The 19927-nt window shown below is 50.9% G+C and overlaps 1 protein-coding gene across 1 annotated transcript; it reads left to right on the forward strand.

The window, feature by feature from the left end:
- Positions 1–17589: 17589 nt before the first annotated feature.
- On the forward strand, positions 17590–19554 carry LOC103643661 (ent-cassadiene C2-hydroxylase-like). The gene is made up of 2 exons (NM_001301459.1): positions 17590–18554; positions 18635–19554. Exons 1-2 carry the CDS (start codon positions 17625–17627, stop codon positions 19268–19270), a joined length of 1566 nt encoding a protein of 521 aa, NP_001288388.1. The 5' UTR covers positions 17590–17624; the 3' UTR covers positions 19271–19554.
- Positions 19555–19927: the final 373 nt, after the last annotated feature.

Raw genomic sequence — 19927 nt, forward strand, 5'->3', positions numbered from 1 at the left:
CTTGGCAATTATTGTGCTAACACTTAATAACTTTTTGTGGCTATAAGTTTAAGATTCACAGGATCACCTATTCACCCCCCTCTAGGTGCTCTCAGCGGCGCTCAGATCCGTCAGATCCTGAGGAAAGGAAGCGGGGCATCACAAAGAATGCCTTGATCACGTGAAAGGTATGCTTGAAATCCTTACCTGGAGGATCTTGGGAACGTCCCTGTAAAGGATCTCCAAGGTCGACCGAAGCGACCCCACCGTCGCCTCGGGACACTCACGAAGCCCGTCCCAAGACTGCTCCTCTCGCTCATCATCGAGAACGAAGAGGGGATCCGAAGCACCACGGGTCCAGAACCGGAGCGACTGACGCCGCCCATCGGGACTGCGCCGCACAGGGACGAGGTTGCCGCTCCCCAGGACGGGTCGCGGTTCTGTGCCCCCTCCTCCGAGGCATCAAGTAGCGACGCCTCGGCCATCTCAGCGTCGGTGGCGACGGGTGGCTCCACGGCCAGAACGGCAACCGCCTCGGCAGAAGTCGGTGCCAGCGCCGGCAACGCGTCTGGTGGGCTCGAGGCCGCAGCCGCGCCACCAGTCTCCCTCGGCACGACGACCGCCTCGACGGAGGAGTCGGCCTCGGGAGCTCGCCCCACGGCAACCTGTGCCGCCTGGGCCCCCCGCTTTGGGGCATCTTGTGAGGAGGCCAGCTGGCCGGCGAGGCTCGGTGCGGCACTGGCTGCAGAAGCCGGTGCCGTCTTGAGGGCCTTCCGGGGAGCCAGACCGGTCGAACCATGCCTCCGTTTGCTGGGAAGAAAAGGAAGAGCAGGATCAGGGCACACGAAGGAGGAGCCAGGACGAAGATATCCTAAGATACTTACCCACTCCGGGCCACGATCAAATGTGCCTGTGGAGAGGTCTCTCGAGCCTCGGTCCCCGAAGGTACCACCGAGGTTAGCCCCGCTGCCAGCTTCGGCACCATCCTTGCCTCGGGCGCCCGAGGCCCCAGAGGGACGGACTGCCCAGGCGCAGCCACGGCGACCCGAGGATCACCCTCCTGTGCAGTCGGCACAAGCAACGGTTCTTGGGGAACAGGCGGGTCGGCCTGACACCCTGGGGTCACCTCAACTACCTCGGCCAAGGGGTCAAGTACCCCCTCGGCCTGCCCCTGTTCTTCGGACCGGGACCCCGACGTCCCGGCCTCGGATGCCGACGGTGCCAGCCCGCTCGGGGGCTGGCTCGACGACCCCTGCCCAGCCTCAGATCCGGGCTGAGGCCGAGGCGGACAACCATGTCGTCGTCTTCATCATCATCTTCATCGTCGTCATCGTCATCATCAGGCGTCTCCGGCGACGGCTCCCATGGGAGCCCATCCCTCTCCTGCCAACGACGGAGCCTCTCCAAGGCATCCCGAGCCCGCATCCGCTCGCGGGCCCGAGCCTTCTTCGCGTCCTTCTTCTCCTTCCTCTTCTCCGCGGCGACCCTCCGCGCGGCTCGGTCCACCACGTCCTCCGGGACCGGTGGCAGGGAAGGCTTGTGAAACCCCACCTCCTGGAGACGGACGAAAAGTCTCGGCTGTGAGAACCAAGGGCAATCTGACACAAGAAGGAGGAAGGAGCGGACACTCACCAGGGACACACACCCGCGATCGGGACGCATCGAGAGCTGGGAAAAGGCGCCGGCGTCTAACTTCCCTACCGTTCCGGCTACCCGCCTGTGGAGGTCATCGGCGGGAAGGGGGTCCGAGGACATCTGCAAACCCTCCAAGTCGACCCCCGACGTCATCTCCCAAAGCGGCAGCCGCCGCTCCGTCAAGGGGAGCACCCTCCGGCGATGAATGGCGGCAACCACCCCCGCGACGGTGAGCCCTCCTTCTCGCAGCTCCTCCAAGGCCTTCAAAAGGGGCTGGAGATTCTTCTGTCTCTCGCGCGGGGCCCCGTAGCGCCAGTTACCACCGGTGGCGGTCACCACTCGTTGAGAAAACGACGGGAGCCTCCCGTCGTCATTCCGGAGATAAAACCACCGGCGCTGCCACCCCTTGTTCGAAGACGCGAGGATAGCAGGGATGTACTGCTGCGCCCGCGCCTGCCTCAACTAGAGGATGCAGCCACCAGCCCGCACCACCATGCGAACTCTTCTTTCCCCCGTCGTCGAGGCAAAAAGCTCCGCGGAGAAGAGATGGGTCCACAGGTCCCAGTGGGGGGCAATCCCTGAAAGTCGCCTAGAGGGGGGGGGGTGAATAGGGCGAAACTGAAATTTACAAATATAAACACAACTACAAGCCGAGTTAGCGTTAGAAATATAAAACGAGTCCGCGAGAGAGGGTGCAAAACAAATCGCAAGCAAATAAAGAGTGTGACACGCGGATTTGTTTTACCGAGGTTCGGTTCTTGCAAACCTACTCCCCGTTGAGGAGGCCACAAAGGCCGGGTCTCTTTCAACCCTTCCCTCTCTCAAACGATCCCACAGATCGAGTGAGCTTTCTCTTCTCAATCACTTGGAACACAAAGTTCCCACAAGGACCACCACAAGTTTGGTGTCTCTCAATTTACAAGTGAGTTTGATCGCAATGAAAGAATCAAGAAGGAAGAAAGCAATCCAAGCGCAAGAGCTCAAAAGAACACAAGCAAATCACTCTCTCTAGTCACTATGGCGTTGTGTGGAATTTGGAGAGGATTTGATCTCTTTGGTGTGTCTAGAATTGAATGCTAGAGCTCTTGTAGTAGTTGGGACGTGGAAAACTTGGATGCAATGAATGGTGGGGTGGTTGGGGTATTTATAGCCCCAACCACCAAAAGTGACCGTTGGGAGGCTGTCTGCTCGATGGCGCACCGGACAGTCCGGTGCACACCGGACAGTCCGGTGCCCCCTGCCACGTCATCACTGCCGTTGGATTCTGACCGTTGGAGCTTCTGACTTGTGGGCCCGCCTGGGTGTCCGGTGCACACCGGACAGGTACTGTTTGCTGTCCGGTGTGCCAGTATGGGCGCGCCTGACTTCTGCGCGCGCTGCGCGCGCATTTATTGCGCTGCAGGTAGCCGTTGGCGCGGAGTTAGCCGTTGCTCCGGAGTCGCACCGGACAGTCCGGTGCACACCGGACCGTCCGGTGAATTATAGCGGACTAGCCGTTGGAGTTTCCCGAAGCTGGCGAGTTCCTGAGGCTGATCTTCCTTGGCGCACCGGACACTGTCCGGTGTACACCGGACAGTCCGGTGAATTATAGCGGAGTCGCCTCTGGAAATTCCCGAAGGTGGCGAGTTTGGAGTTGGAGTCCTCTGGTGCACCGGACATGTCCGGTGGCACACCGGACAGTCCGGTGTGCCCGACCAGAGGTGCCTTCGGTTCCCACTTTGCTCCTTTGTTGAATCCAAAACTTGGTCTTTTTATTGGCTGAGTGTGAACCTTTTACACCTGTGTAATCTATACACTTGGGCAAGCTAGTTAGTCCAATTGTTTGTGTTGGGCAATTCAACCACCAAAATTAATTAGGGACTAGGTGTAAGCCTAATTCCCTTTCAGTCTCCCCCTTTTTGGTGATTGATGCCAACACAAACCAAAGCAAATATAGAAGTGTATAATTGAACTAGTTTACATAATGTAAGCGCAAAGGTTGCTTGGAATTGAGCCAATATAAATACCTATAAAGTATGCATGGATTGTTTCTTTATTTTTAACATTTTGGACCACGCTTGCACCACATGTTTTGCTTTTGTAAATCCTTTTCAAAGTCCTTTTGCAAATAGTCAAAGGTAAATGAATAAGATTTTGAGAAGCATTTTCAAGATTTGAAATTTTCTCCCCCTGTTTAAAATGCTTTTCCTTTGACTAAACAAAACTCCCTCTAAATAAGATCCTCCTCTTAGTGTTCAAGAGGGTTTTGATATATCATTTTGAAATACTACTTTCTCCCCCTTTTGAACACAATAGGATACCAATTGAAAATATTCAACACTTAAGTTTTTTGAAATTGGTGGTGGTGCGGTCCTTTTGCTTTGGGCTCTTACTTTCTCCCCCTTTGGCATGAATCGCCAAAAACGGAATCATTAGAGCCCTCGAAGTGCTATCTTCCCCTTTGGTCATAAATAAATGAGTTAAGATTATACCAAAGACGAAGTCCGATCTTGTAGCTTTGGGCTCTTACTCTCTTCCCCAAAGACAAGGTCCTTTTCTTTGATGCTCAGCTTTTCTCCCCCTAGAACGGAGAGTTGCTTGGAGTGACGGCGAAGGATGAGTTACGTAGTGGAAGCCTTTATCTTCGCCGAAGACTCCAATTCCCTTTCAATACACCTATGACTTGGTTTGAAATAGACTTGAAAACACATTAGTCATAACATATGAAAGAGATATGATCAAAGGTATATAAGTGAGCTATGTGTGCGATTTAACAAAAGAAGTTCCTAGAATCAAGAATATTGAGCTCATGCCTAAGTTTGTTAAAAGTTTGTTCGTCAAGAGGCTTGGTAAAGATATCGGCTAATTGATCTTTAGTATTAATGTAAGAAATCTCGATATCTCCCTTTTGTTGGTGATCCCTTAAAAAGTGATACCGAATGGCTATGTGTTTAGTGCGGCTATGCTCGACGGGATTGTCGGCCATTTTGATTGCACTCTCATTATCACATAGCAAAGGGACTTTGGTTAATTTGTAACCATAGTCCCGCAGGGTTTGCCTCATCCAAAGCAATTGCGCGCAACAATGGCCTGCGGCAATATACTCGGCTTTGGCGGTGGAAAGAGCGACCGAATTTTGCTTCTTTGAAGCCCAAGACACCAAGGATCTTCCCAAGAACTGGCAAGTCCCCGATGTGCTCTTCCTATTGATTTTGCACCCCGCCCAATCGGCATCGGAATAACCAATTAAATCAAATGTGGATCCCCTAGGATACCAAAGCCCAAACTTAGGAGTATAAGCCAAATATCTCAAGATTCGTTTCACGGCCGTAAGGTGAGCTTCCTTAGGGTCGGCTTGGAATCTTGCACACATGCACACGGAAAGCATAATATCCGGTCGAGATGCACATAAGTAGAGTAAAGAACCTATCATCGACCGGTATACCTTTTGATCCACGGACTTACCTCCCGTGTCGAGGTCGAGATGCCCATTGGTTCCCATGGGTGTCTTGATGGGCTTGGCATCCTTCATCCCAAATTTGTTTAGAATGTCTTGAGTGTACTTCGTTTGGCTAATGAAGGTGCCCTCTTGGAGTTGCTTCACTTGGAATCCTAAGAAATACTTCAACTCCCCCATCATAGACATCTCGAACTTCTGTGTCATGATCCTACTAAACTCTTCACATGTAGACTCATTAGTAGACCCAAATATAATATCATCAACATAAATTTGGCATACAAACAAGTCATTTTCAAGAGTTTTAGTAAAGAGTGTAGGATCGGCCTTTCCGACTTTGAAGCCGTTAGCAATAAGGAAATCTCTAAGGCATTCATACCATGCTCTTGGGGCTTGCTTGAGCCCATAAAGCGCCTTAGAGAGCTTATAGACATGGTTAGGATACTCACTGTCTTCAAAGCCGGGAGGTTGCTCAACATAGACCTCTTCCTTGATTGGTCCATTGAGGAAGGCACTTTTCACGTCCATTTGATAAAGCTTAAAGCCATGGTAAGTAGCATAGGCTAATAATATGCGAATTGACTCAAGCCTAGCTACGGGTGCATAGGTTTCACCAAAATCCAAACCTTCGACTTGGGAGTATCCCTTGGCCACAAGTCGAGCTTTGTTTCTTGTCACCACACCATGCTCGTCTTGCTTGTTGCGGAAAACCCATTTGGTCCCTACAACATTTTGGTTAGGACGTGGAACTAAATGCCATACCTCATTTCTAGTGAAGTTGTTGAGCTCCTCTTGCATCGCCACCACCCAATCCGAATCTTGAAGTGCTTCCTCTACCTTGTGTGGCTCAATAGAGGAAACAAAAGAGTAATGTTCACAAAAATGTGCAACACGAGATCGAGTAGTTACCCCCTTATGAATGTCGCCGAGGATGGTGTCGACGGGGTGATCTCGTTGTATTGCTTGGTGGACTCTTGGGTGTGGCGGCCTTTGTTCCTCATCCTCCTTGTCTTCCTCAATTGCATCTCCCCCTTGATCATTGCCGTCATCTTGAGGTGGCTCATTCGCTTGATCTTCTACTTCATCAACTTGAGTTTCATCCTCATTTTGAGTTGGTGGAGATGCTTGCATGGAGGAGGATGGTTGATCTTGTGCATTTGGAGGCTCTTCAGATTCCTTAGGACACACATCCCCAATGGACATGTTCCTTAGCGCGATGCACGGAGCCTCTTCATTGCCTATCTCATCAAGATCAACTTGCTCTACTTGAGAGCCGTTAGTTTCATCAAACACAACGTCACATGAGACTTCAACTAGTCCAGTGGACTTGTTAAAGACCCTATATGCCCTTGTGTTTGAGTCATAACCAAGTAAAAAGCCTTCTACAGTTTTAGGAGCAAATTTAGATTTTCTGCTTCTTTTAACAAGAATAAAGCATTTGCTGCCAAAAACTCTAAAATATGAAATGTTGGGCTTTTTACCGGTGAGGAGTTCATATGATGTCTTCTTGAGGATTCGGTGCAGATACAATCGGTTGATGGCGTAGCAGGCGGTGTTGACCGCCTCGGCCCAAAACCGATCAGAAGTTTTGTACTCATCAAGCATGGTCCTTGCCATGTCCAATAGAGTTCTATTCTTCCTCTCCACTACACCATTTTGTTGAGGCGTGTAGGGAGAAGAGAACTCATGCTTGATGCCCTCCTCCTCGAGAAAGCCTTCAATTTGAGAGTTCTTGAACTCCGTCCCGTTGTCGCTTCTAATTTTCTTGATCCTTAAGCCAAACTCATTTTGAGCCCGTCTCAAGAATCCCTTTAAGGTCTCTTGGGTTTGAGATTTTTCCTGTAAAAAGAATACCCAAGTGAAGCGAGAATAATCATCCACAATAACTAGACAGTACTTACTCCCGCCGATGCTTATGTAAGCGATCGGACCGAATAGGTCCATGTGCAGGAGCTCCAGTGGCCTGTCGGTCGTCATTATGTTCTTATGCGGATGATGAGTGCCAACTTGCTTTCCTGCTTGGCATGCGCTACAGATCCTGTCTTTCTCAAAATGAACATTTGTTAGTCCTAAAATGTGTTCTCCCTTTAGAAGCTTATGAAGATTCTTCATTCCAACATGGGCTAGTCGGCGGTGCCAGAGCCAACCCATGTTAGTCTTAGCAATTAAGCATGTGTCGAGTTCAGCTCTATCAAAATCTACTAAGTATAACTGACCCTCTAACACACCCTTAAATGCTATTGAATCATCACTTCTTCTAAAGACAGTGACACCTATATCAGTGAAAAGACAGTTGTAGCCCATTTGACATAATTGTGAAACGGAAAGCAAATTGTAATCTAAAGAATCAACAAGAAAAACATTGGAAATGGAATGGTCAGGAGATATAGCAATTTTACCCAAACCTTTGACCAAACCTTGATTTCCATCCCCGAATGTGATTGCTTTTTGGGGATCTTGGTTTTTCTCATATGAGGAGAACATCTTTTTCTCCCCTGTCATGTGGTTTATGCACCCGCTATCGATGATCCAACTTGAGCCCCCGGATGCATAAACCTACAAAACAAGTTTAGTTCTTGACTTTAGGTACCCAAATGGTTTTGGGTCCTTTGGCATTAGACACAAGAACTTTGGGTACCCAAACACAAGTCTTTGACCCCTTGTGCTTGCCCCCAACATATTTGGCAACTACTTTGCCGGATTTGTTAGTTAAAACATAAGATGCATCAAAAGTTTTAAATGAAATGCTATGACCATTTGATGCACTAGGAGTTTTCTTTGTAGGCAACTTAGCACGGGTTGGTTGCCTAGAGCTAGATGTCTCACCCTTATACATAAAAGCATGATTAGGGCCAGAGTGAGACTTCCTAGAGTGAATTCTCCTAATTTTGTCCTCGGGATAACCGGTAGGGTATAAAATGTAACCCTCGTTATCCTGAGGCATGGGAGCCTTGCCTTTAACAAAATTAGACAATCTTTTAGGAGGGGCACTAAGTTTGACATTGTCTCCCCTTTGGAAGCCAATGCCATCCTTGATGCCCGGGCGTCTCCCATTATAAAGCATGCTACGAGCAAATTTAAATCTCTCATTTTCTAAGTTGTGCTCGGCAATTTTAGCATCTAGTTTTGCTATATGATCATTTTGTTGTTTAATTAAGACCATATGATCATGAATAGCATTAACATCAACATCTCTACATCTAGTACAAATAGTGACATGCTCAATGGTAGATGTAGATGGTTTGCAAGAATTAAGTTCAACAATCTTAGCATGAAGAATATCATTTTTATCTCTAAGATCGGAAATTGTAACTTTGCAAACATCAAAATCTTTAGCCTTAGCAATTAAATTTTCATTTTCTACTCTAAGGCTAGCAAGAGAAATGTTCAATTCTTCAATCCTAGCAAGTAAATCATCATTATTATCTCTAGGATTGGTAGTTGAAACATTGCAAACATGAGAATCAACCTTAGCTAATAAATTAGCATTTTCGTTTCTAAGGTTGTCTATTGTTTCATGGCAAGTGCTTAGCTCACTAGATAATTTTTGACATTTCTCAATTTCTAGAGCATAAGCATTTTTAATCTTAACATGCTTCTTATTTTCTTTAATAAGGAAGTCCTCTTGGGTGTCCAAGAGATCATCCTTTTCATGGATGGCACTAATTAATTCATTAAGTTTTTCCTTTTGTTGCATGTTGAGGTTGGCGAAAAGAGTACGCAAATTATCCTCCTCATCACTAGCATTATCGTCACTAGAAGACTCATATTTAGTGGAGGAGTTAGATTTAACCTTCTTCCGTTTGCCGTCCTTTGCCATGAGACACTTGTGGCCGACGTTGGGGAAGAGAAGTCCCTTGGTGACGGCGATGTTGGCGGCGTCCTCGTCGTCGGAGGAGTCGCTAGAGCTTTCGTCGGAGTCCCACTCCCGACAAACATGGGCATCGCCGCCCTTCTTCTTGTAGTACCTCTTCTTCTCCTTTCTTCTCCCCTTCTTGTTGTCGCCTCAGTCACTGTCACTTGATATAGGACATTTAGCAATAAAATGACCGGGCTTACCACATTTGTAGCAAACCTTCTTGGAGCGGGACTTGTAGTCTTTCCCTCTCCTTTGCTTGAGGATTTGGCGGAAGCTCTTGATGACGAGCGCCATTTCCTCATTGTCGAGCTTGGAGGCGTCGATTGGTTGCCGACTTGGTGTGGACTCCTCCTCTTTTCTTCCGTCGCCTTGAATGCGACGAGTTGAGCTTCGGATGTGATGGGTTCGTCAAGCTCGTTGATCTTCCTCGAGCCTTCGATCATGCACTCAAAACTTACAAAATGCCCGATAACTTCCTCGGGGGTCATTTTAGTATATCTAGGATTACCACGAATTAATTGAACTTGAGTAGGGTTAAGGAAAATAAGAGATCTTAGAATAACCTTAACCACTTCATGGTCATCCCACTTTATGCTCCCAAGGTTGCGCACTTGGTTCACTAGGGTCTTGAGCCGGTTGTACATGTGTTGTGGCTCCTCCCCTTTGCGAAGCCGGAACCGACCGAGCTCCCCCTCGATCGTTTCCCGCTTGGTGATTTTTGTGAGCTCATCTCCCTCGTGCGCGGTTTTGAGCACATCCCAAACCTCCTTGGCGCTCTTCAACCCTTGAACTTTGTTATACTCCTCTCTACTTAGAGAGGCGAGGAGTATTGTCGTCGCTTGAGAGTTGAAGTGCTCGATTTGGGCCACCTCATCCTCATCATAGTCTTTATCCCCTACGGATGGTACCTGTGCACCAAACTCAACAACATCCCATATACTTTTGTGGAGTGAGGTTAGATGAAATCGCATTAAATCACTCCACCTAGCATAATCTTCACCATCAAAAGTTGGTGGTTTGCCTAATGGGACGGAAAGTAAAGGTGCATGTTTAGAAATGCGAGGATAGTGTAGGGGGATCTTACTAAACTTCTTACGCTCTTGGCGTTTAGAAGTTACGGAGGGCGCGTCGGAGCCAGAGGTCGATGTTGATGAAGTGTCGGTCTCGTAGTAGACCACTTTCCTCATCCTCTTTTGCTTGTCTCCACTCCGATGCGGCTTGTGGGAAGAAGATTTTTCCTTCTTCTCTTTGTGGTGAGAAGAGGATTTCTTCTCCTTCCCTTTGTTGGAGGAGATCTTCTTCTTCTCCCTCCTCTTGGTGCGGGATTCTTCCGATGAAGTGCTCCCTTGGCTTGTAGTGGGCTTTTCGCCGGTCTCCATCTCCTTCTTGGCGTGATCTCCCGACATCACTTCGAGCGGTTAGGCTCTAATGAAGCACCGGGCTCTGATACCAATTGAAAGTCGCCTAGAGGGGGGGGTGAATAGGGCGAAACTGAAATTTACAAATATAAACACAACTACAAGCCGAGTTAGCGTTAGAAATATAAAACGAGTCCGCGAGAGAGGGTGCAAAACAAATCGCAAGCAAATAAAGAGTGTGACACGCGGATTTGTTTTACCGAGGTTCGGTTCTTGCAAACCTACTCCCCGTTGAGGAGGCCACAAAGGCCGGGTCTCTTTCAACCCTTCCCTCTCTCAAACGATCCCACGGATCGAGTGAGCTTTCTCTTCTCAATCACTTGGAACACAAAGTTCCCACAAGGACCACCACAAGTTTGGTGTCTCTCAATTTACAAGTGAGTTTGATCGCAATGAAAGAATCAAGAAGGAAGAAAGCAATCCAAGCGCAAGAGCTGAAAAGAACACAAGCAAATCACTCTCTCTAGTCACTATGGCGTTGTGTGGAATTTGGAGAGGATTTGATCTCTTTGGTGTGTCTAGAATTGAATGCTAGAGCTCTTGTAGTAGTTGGGACGTGGAAAACTTGGATGCAATGAATGGTGGGGTGGTTGGGGTATTTATAGCCCCAACCACCAAAAGTGGCCGTTGGGAGGCTGTCTGCTCGATGGCGCACCGGACAGTCCGGTGCACACCGGACAGTCCGGTGCCCCCTGCCACGTCATCACTGCCGTTGGATTCTGACCGTTGGAGCTTCTGACTTGTGGGCCCGCCTGGGTGTCCGGTGCACACCGGACAGGTACTGTTTGCTGTCCGGTGTGCCAGTATGGGCGCGCCTGACTTCTGCGCGCGCTGCGCGCGCATTTATTGCGCTGCAGGTAGCCGTTGGCGCGGAGTTAGCCGTTGCTCCGGAGTCGCACCGGACAGTCCGGTGCACACCGGACCGTCCGGTGAATTATAGCGGACTAGCCGTTGGAGTTTCCTGAAGCTGGCGAGTTCCTGAGGCTGATCTTCCTTGGCGCACCGGACACTGTCCGGTGTACACCGGACAGTCCGGTGAATTATAGCGGAGTCGCCTCTGGAAATTCCCGAAGGTGGCGAGTTTGGAGTTGGAGTCCTCTGGTGCACCGGACATGTCCGGTGGTGCACCGGACACTGTCCGGTGGCACACCGGACAGTCCGGTGTGCCCGACCAGAGGTGCCTTCGGTTCCCACTTTGCTCCTTTGTTGAATCCAAAACTTGGTCTTTTTATTGGCTGAGTGTGAACCTTTTACACCTGTGTAATCTATACACTTGGGCAAGCTAGTTAGTCCAATTGTTTGTGTTGGGCAATTCAACCACCAAAATTAATTAGGGACTAGGTGTAAGCCTAATTCCCTTTCAATCCCCAAAAACCCTTCGCAAACCGCCGCGAAGATGGCTGCTTGCGCGATGGAGTTGGGGCTGAGATTGTGCAGCTCCACCCCATAGACGTGCAGAATCGCCTGCATGAAACGACTTGCTGGCACTCCGAAGCCCCGCTCGTGAAAAGAGACGAAGCTCAGCACATACCCCGGCGGCGGGGACGGGGCGGCTCCGCTCGGAGGGGCCATCCACTCCGGCTGCGGGTCACTGGAGAGAGGACGAAGCAAACCATCGGCAACAAGAGCCTCCAGATCGTCCACCGTGATGGTGGAGAAAGGCCACGGGTCGCGTGGCGAAACAATGGTTACCCGGTCGGCCATCACCAAGCAGAAGAGGTGGCGGCGGGGCGGACAAGGTGCGCGGTTTTCTTTCTCTGGCTATTCCCTCAGGTTGTGGAAACCTAAGTGGGAGGCGAGCAGTAGAGTAAAGAACCGTCACCGGTCCCTCTTCCAAATATATAAAGGCCCAGGCGAGACCCGTTCAAAACTTCGCCCGAACCCGCCGCGAGATTCAAAACTCAAAGGCGAAACGGTCGTTCCTCGAACGGCTCGAGCACGCACAACGGCTGCCCCGCGAACCACTCGTCCCGTCGCATTAACTCTGCGGCAGGACAGGCGGCACCTGTGGCAGGCAAAGCAGGCGACGCTTCACCTCCGCCATGATGACCGCGTCAAAAAAGGTGCGCCACGTCATTCGATTTCGTATCCTTTTCCACTTCCTCTTTCTCTCTCTTGCTACAGGGACCGGGAAAGGGGATACTCCGAAAGGGATCCTTCTCCACGAAGGAAGCGGGCCCCGAGCCCCCCTACTAATCAGAGGTTCGAAGGCTGGCCCCTCGGAAGGGTTCAACAGCCGCCTCAGAGCACTCGGGCTCCGCGCCCACTACTGGTCAGAGGTTCGAAGGCTGGCCCCTCGGAAGGGTTCAACGGCCGCCTCAGGCCACTCGGGCTCTGCGCCCACTACTGATCAGGGGTTCGTAGGCTGGCCCCTGAAGGGTTTGACAACCGCCTCAGAGCACGCAGAGCGAGGGATGACCCTGGGTACGTTCGATACATAACCAAGGCTCGGGCTACGCTCCCGAGGTACCCTAGGACATTTCCGAGACCGACGGGAACGATTTTGTAACGGAATCCCACTAGAGGGAGGCATCGAGCCCTCGGACCCCATCAAAAGGGGACCGGGTTCGGCGAATCACCTGCAGGTACTTTTGGAGCGCGCCTCCGGGCCACTAGCCAACCCCTAACGAATGGGGCACGGGCATCCACTCGGATTACCCGTTAGCAACTCACTGGAGACACCATGTTCGGCGCCCTCCAAGGGCAACATGGCGCTTTCCCCCCTCCTCCTTGCGGAAAGGCGACACAGGGGCGTATGAAAAAAGTCGAGTCTGTCCTTGACCGTCCTCTCGCTCTGTGCGGGGGCTCGGGGGCTGCTCTCGCAAACCCGGCTCCGGCCAAACCGTTGACAGCGTCAACATACCAGCCCGAGAACTTGGGACCTGACTAAGCACCCAGGCAACGACCAGTTCGCATGAGGGAACAACCAAACCGGCCGAGCCATCACGAAAGGCACTAAGACCTCGAAGGAGTCAAAACACTCCTCCGAGGCCTTGGGGGCTACACCCGGCGGGTGCGCTCGCGCGCACCCACCAGAACGAAATGCAACCGAGAAAGGTCGGTCCCCTTGCAAAAAAGTGCGACAAAAGCCTCCAAGCGAGTGCCAACACTCCCTTTGAGGCTCGGGGGCTACTGTCGGGGACCATAATTAGGGGTACCCCCAAGACTCCTAATCTCAGCTGGTAAACCCCATCAGCACAAAGCTGCGAAGGCCTGATGGGCGCGATTCAGGCCAAGGCTCTGCTCAAGGGACACGATTCCGCCTCGCCTGAGCCCGACCTCGGGCAAAGACAGCCGACCCCGAAAGATTCACGCCTCACCCGAGGATCCCCTCAAGCAACGGACGCACCATCGACTCGCCCGAGGCTCAGCTCGGGTAGGCTTCGCGGAGAAGCAACCTTGGCCAAATCGCCACACCAACCGACCATATCGCAGGAGCGTTTAATGCAAGGACCGCCTGACATCTTATCCTGACGCGCGCTCCAGTCGACAAGGCCGAAGTGACCGCAGTCACTTCGCCGCTCCACTGACCGACTTGACAGGAATACAGCGCCGCCTGCCCTGCTCCGACTGCCGTGCCACTCGCTAGAGTGAGGTCGACAGCGGCTAAGTCCAGCCTCGGGCGACATAGGAAGCTCCGCCTTGCCCGACCCAGGGTTCGGCCCCCGTCTCGGCCTCGGAAGATGGACTTCGCCTCGCCCGACCCCAGGGCTCGGACTCAACCACGACTTAGAAGACGACGAACTCCGCCTCGCCCGACCCCAGGGCTTGGACTTAGCCTCGGCTTAGAAGACGACGAACTCCGCCTCACCCGACCCCAGGGCTCGGACTCAGCCTCGGCTCCGGAAGACGATGGACTCCGCCTCGCCCGACCCCAGGGCTCAGACTCAACCTCGACCTCGGAGGAATCGCCACCTCGCCCAAACTCGGGCCCGGACCGGCCACGTCGCCAAGGGGCCATCATTACCCTGCCCCTAGCTAGCTCAGGCTACGTGGAACAAGACCGGCGTCCCATCTGGCTCGCCCCAGTAAACAAGTAATGATGACACCCCGCACGCTCCATGACGACGGCAGCTCCCAGCCCCTTACGTCAGCAAGGATCCGACAGCCCCGACAGCTGTACTTCCGCAGGGCTCCAGCTCTCCTCCGACGGCCAAGACATCACATGAACAGGGGGTCTAATTGTGTGGTGATCCTTGTGGTGATCCTTGCGGGGTCTTAGTGACCCGTGTGATTAAGAAAAAGCACTCGACCGGTCTAAGTGACCGATTGAGAGAGAGAAAGGGTTGGAATAGATCCGGCCTTTGTGGCCTCCTCAACGGGGAGTAGGTTTCTTGGAACCGAACCTCGGGAAACAAATCACTGTGATCATTTTTGTTGATCTTCATCACTTGTTTTGTTTCTTCCCTCTCCTCTGTCTCCAAAGTCTCTTGCTCATATTGTTTTGAGTTTGCTCCCAAAGTTATCCGCATTAATTGAGCAACTCATAGCAAGAGGAACTATCTTCTGCATTCCGAATTCACGATTATTTATTTCTAACCCTAACCACAGGTGAAGTGCGTGTTGAAAGTTTATAATTTTTAGGTTTCGTCTATTCACCCTCCTCTAGGCGACTTTCATCATTGATTTGACTTCGTGCCATACCCGCAGGGGAATAGGATACCAGATTTCTTTAAATTTTCCGATGAAGGCAGGAAAAACATGCATGAACACATAAGCTTGTTCTTAGAACACCTAGGAGAATTGGCTGATAGGGAAGCCTATTGTGTCCATTTATTCATGTTATCTTTGACTAGTACCGCATTCGCGTGGCACACAACCCTGCCACCTAACTATATTAACTCTTGGAAGGAATTAGAACAGAAATTTCAAGAACACTTCTTTTCAGGGGGAACATGATTTAGAATTAGCTGATTGAGCTTCAATCTGATAAGGGCCCAAAGAATCGGTTAATGAATATATATATATATATATATATGGAGATTCTGGAACACTAGAAACCGATGCTTTCAGATCCATGTCACAAAAAATAGCTAGCAGAACTGACTCTTAATGGGTTGCGACCTTACTTAAAAGAGAAATTAGTTGGCACCTAGTTATTTTCGTTAGTGCACCTGCATCAGCAGACTTTGGCCTGTGAAAGCCGAAGTAAAGAGGTGTCAAAATCGGCTAGCCATAAGATGCATCTAGTGGGCGCGATAATTCAGATGATGAATCCACAGATGTATATACCACCAAACTTGTTTGGCCAGTAAAGGCTAAACCTTATGCATTTTCTTCTTTGCAGCCAGTTCAAAAGAATTGACAAGAAGAAGTTAAATTTACTTTTAATGTTACCAAATACGATAAAATATTTGATGAACTAGAAAAGGATGGTAAATTAACGCATACTATTCCTCTTCTAGATGAATTAAAAAGATGTGATTACTGCAAGTGGCATAATTCTTTTTTCTATGCCACTAATGATTGTAATGTTTTCGTCGACAGATAAAATCGACCATAAATGAGGGTCGGTTGAGTTTTCTAGAGATGCAAGTAGACACACAACCATTTCCTATCAATATAATAGAGTCAGCAAGCAAAAAGATCTTGGTTCGGTCAGAAGTGGTCGATAAAGGTAGGCAAAAACATTATAATTGGTGATCAGCGCACGTCAAATATATCGCAAGGAGGGATTGATAGGAAAGCTCCAGACAACAAGACTAACAAGCCCGGAGGCACCGGGGGCGGGCTCAATCGAGCAGCCGAGCAAAGCTCCCTGACTCGAGCATCGCGGACTGTCCGACACCTGCGCGTAGAGGGTCCGGTGCTCATGCGGACAGTCCAGCTGGCTCGGCTGGACAGTCCGCCCATGGCCAGAGACGTCGACCTCCACACAAAGCGAGGAAGGGGACGCAAGGGCAAAGCACATGTAACACACATGGTCAACTAGTCAAAGTCGGCCCTACTTTTGATCAATTGCTCTCCAAATAAGCTAGCAAGAAGGTTGTTCTACGCGATCGGCCAACAAAGAAATTCCGATCACGCGCTAAAACAAAACGACCGAATAAAACGGTCTGAAAGGCGACGCAACAAGCATCACCTATTCATCCATCTCCAGTGATGCCAGGATACTTTCCACCCGCCTACTCATTGTCGATATGTTATCCTGTTCAAATATGGAACAGTACGACGATGAACACATGGTACATGCATAGTCCCTTTGCCTGTCCAGGATCGGGGGCACCTACATTCTATACCTTTTAACCTATTGATCGGATGATCATGGCCGAGAAAAATGCAATCCAAATCGGGCTTTATGCATTGAAGCTCTATTGAACGATCACCCTATCAGGTCAAAAAGTCGGTGACTTGCATCAGGCTTAGTTCTTACTTCGGGAACAAAGTGACTTGTGAGATCTATTGTTCCCAAAGGATGCTAGCAGTACATATGCTTTTGGTTCGTCAACCTTTACCAAAAGGCAGGGGCATATGTTGAACACCGAAACCGGCATGCAGACTGTCTGTCCCTGGGACCGGATGATCCGCGGTCCTACTATGCGCAGTGGCAGCGCAGACGATTTGCGCGTGCGCAGAATCAGTTTGGGTTCCGAATTTATTGCGGGATTTGTTAGCTAAACCTGCGGCATTAACTCGAGAATCGACTTGTAACTGGTTTAGACCTCCTCCCTTTATATAGATGAAGGATTACAACCGATTGAACCCCCACAATCGATTCAATCAAATCTACTTATCAATTTTACCTTATTTGCATCGTTCTTCCAATTTCTAGGAGTAGAAGTAATCTAGCCTTAGGTTTAGATTTAGTTTAGTCTTCCACAACAATCTCTCTTCGACTCTACGCCGATTAGAGACGCACTGGTGGCTTGCAGACCTGGAGCAATGCCTTGGACTCTCCCCCTCGACGAGATCTCTCCTGGGGGCGAGTTATAGGGTTCTTTGCGGAGAAAAAAGATCCTCTGCGCCATTGTCCGAAAGCGTGCAGATGAGGATCCGCTCCCGCGTCTAGGTCATGAACCTCCATGAACCGTCTACGTCTCCGTAGATCGAGAGCACCGTCAAATGGTTCGTTTTAGTGTTTAGCGTCCAGATCGACATCAACAATAAATTTACTCGGTGTTAGTTTGAAACGCTGACGCATGTAAACCATGGCATTGATTAAAAACTATAAAAAAAATAGTGCTCCAAACAGCCGGTTGAGCCAGCACACGCAACCAAACACATTCTATATATTATTACTATTATTGCTACATCCGCAAATGGATTGAGCTCGATCCAAACAGCCGGTTGTGGCCAAATGGGTATCGAAATATTGTGCCTAATCTTCATCTTCCTCCTCCTCATCCGCGTGCTCACCAGGAGCTACGCCGCCTCCCCATCGCCGCCCACCATGTCCGCGGAGGCGGCACTCCGGCTGCCACCGGGGCCATGGCAGCTGCCGCTGATCGGCAGCCTGCACCACCTCCTGCTGTCACGGTTCAGCGACCTGCCCCACCGGGCGCTGCGCGAGATGTCCGGAACATACGGTCCGCTCATGCTGCTCCGCCTCGGCTCCGTGCCCACGCTGGTGGCCTCCTCCGCCGAGGCCGCGAGGGAGGTGATGCGGAGCCACGACGTGGCCTTCTGCAGCCGCTACCTGAGCGCCAGCCTGGACATCATCAGCTGTGGCGGGAGGGGCGTGCTCTTCTCCCCCTACAACGACCGCTGGCGCGAGCTCCGCAAGGTGTGCATGCTGGAGCTCTTCAACCCGCGGCGCGTGCTCTCGTTCCGGAGCGTCCGGGAGGAGGAGGTGGCGCGCCTCCTGCGCTCCATCTCGGACCAGTGTGGCGGTGGCGGCAGGCACGCCGCCGCCGTCGTCAACCTCAGCGAGGCCATCTGCCGCATGGTGAACGACGTCGTCGTGCGGACCGCCATCGGCGACCGGTGCAAGCACCGCGACGAGTTCCTGCGCGAGCTCGACGAGGCGGTGCGGCTCACCGGCGGGTTCAGCCTCGCTGACCTGTACCCGTCGTCGCGCCTCGTGCGCTGGTTCAGCGCTTCCGCCAGAGACATGGGAAGGTGCCAGAAGAACGTGTACGGCATCATCGGGAGCATCATCCGTGAGCGAGACGGCGCGCGCGTGCCTGGGCGGCGGGAGGACGACCTCCTCGGCGTCCTGCTGAGGCTGCAGAGGGAAGGTGGCCTGCAGTTCGCGCTCACCGACGAGATAGTCATCGCCGTCATCTTCGTAAGATCCATCTCACCTGGCCTCTTCCTTAAAAGTTTAACAAACGAATTCGATCAGCAGACGGATCGAATGAACTGTAGGATATTTTCGCTGCCGGGAGTGAGACTTCATCGACGGTGCTAGCGTGGGCCATGTCAGAGCTCGTCATGAACCCACGGGTGCTGCACAAGGCGCAGTCAGAGGTGAGAGAGACGTTCAAGGGCCAGGAAAGGCTAACCGAAGACGACATGCCCAGGCTGAGCTACCTGCACCTGGTGATCAAGGAGGCGCTACGGCTGCACGCGCCGGTGCCACTGCTGCTGCCCCGGGAGTGCCGGGAGCCGTGCCGGGTCATGGGCTACGACGTGCCGGAGGGCACCAGGGTGTTCGTGAACGTCTGGGCCATCGGGAGGGACGACGGGTTCTGGGGCGACGGTGAGGTGTTCAGGCCAGAGAGGTTCGACGGCGGCGGCGGCGGCGTCGACTTCAGGGGCAACGACTTCGAGTTCACCCCGTTCGGGGCCGGCAGGAGGATCTGCCCTGGCATCGCGCTCGGGCTGGCCAACATGGAGCTCGCGCTCGCTAGCCTTCTCTACCATTTCGACTGGGAGCAGCCCGCGGACGGCCCTGGAACTGGAAGCAGCGGCAGCCTCGACATGGCAGAGGCCTTCGGTATAACGCTGAGGAGGAAGTCCAAGCTCTTGCTCAAGGCCACACCTCGTGTCGAAACCAAGTAGTTGTTCTATGCTAGTACTATGATGCATCGGCAGGGCAATCATCCGATCCGTTTGCCGCTTCTACAGTTCTACTTGTAGAGCCAATGGATCAAAGGCACTGCCTGGTTGAGTGCAATGCAACTGTAGTTTCCACCAGTTTGGGACCACCTCGTGTGTATCGTTTGATATTTAAGTCTCGCGATCGAGTACTTATTAGAGCAAGGATAATAAGCTAGCCGGCTGCCGGTTTGTATAGTCTTGACACGTTGCTTGAAACAAATGCTTATATAAGAGCATCTCTAAAAGACTCTTCATTTTTTTCTCTATTTAACTATCTATTTAAGTTTTCATAAAGATTACACTCTATATATATATAACATCTCAGTCCAACAGACTATATATCTAGTTTGGGTAGTCAGGTGGCTAACCAAATTTAACTAGTGAGAGAGTCAATTTAGAGAGTCAGATAGCTTGCGAGTCAGATAGCTAGTCTGTTAGAGATTTATTTTGCTATTGAGTAGCCAAAATTTGGCTTGACAAATTATTTAGCTAGTCTCTTGGAGATGCTCTAATAAGGGCGTCCATAATGGTTGTCTAAAATAGCTAGTTGATGTGAATCTGAGAGAAGAATAAAAATAATAATTTATCTCACCATTAGTACTTAATCTCACGCGTAAT

This window comes from Zea mays, chromosome 1, assembly GCF_902167145.1.
Source record: "Zea mays cultivar B73 chromosome 1, Zm-B73-REFERENCE-NAM-5.0, whole genome shotgun sequence".
In the NCBI taxonomy this organism is placed as follows: Eukaryota; Viridiplantae; Streptophyta; class Magnoliopsida; order Poales; family Poaceae; genus Zea; species Zea mays.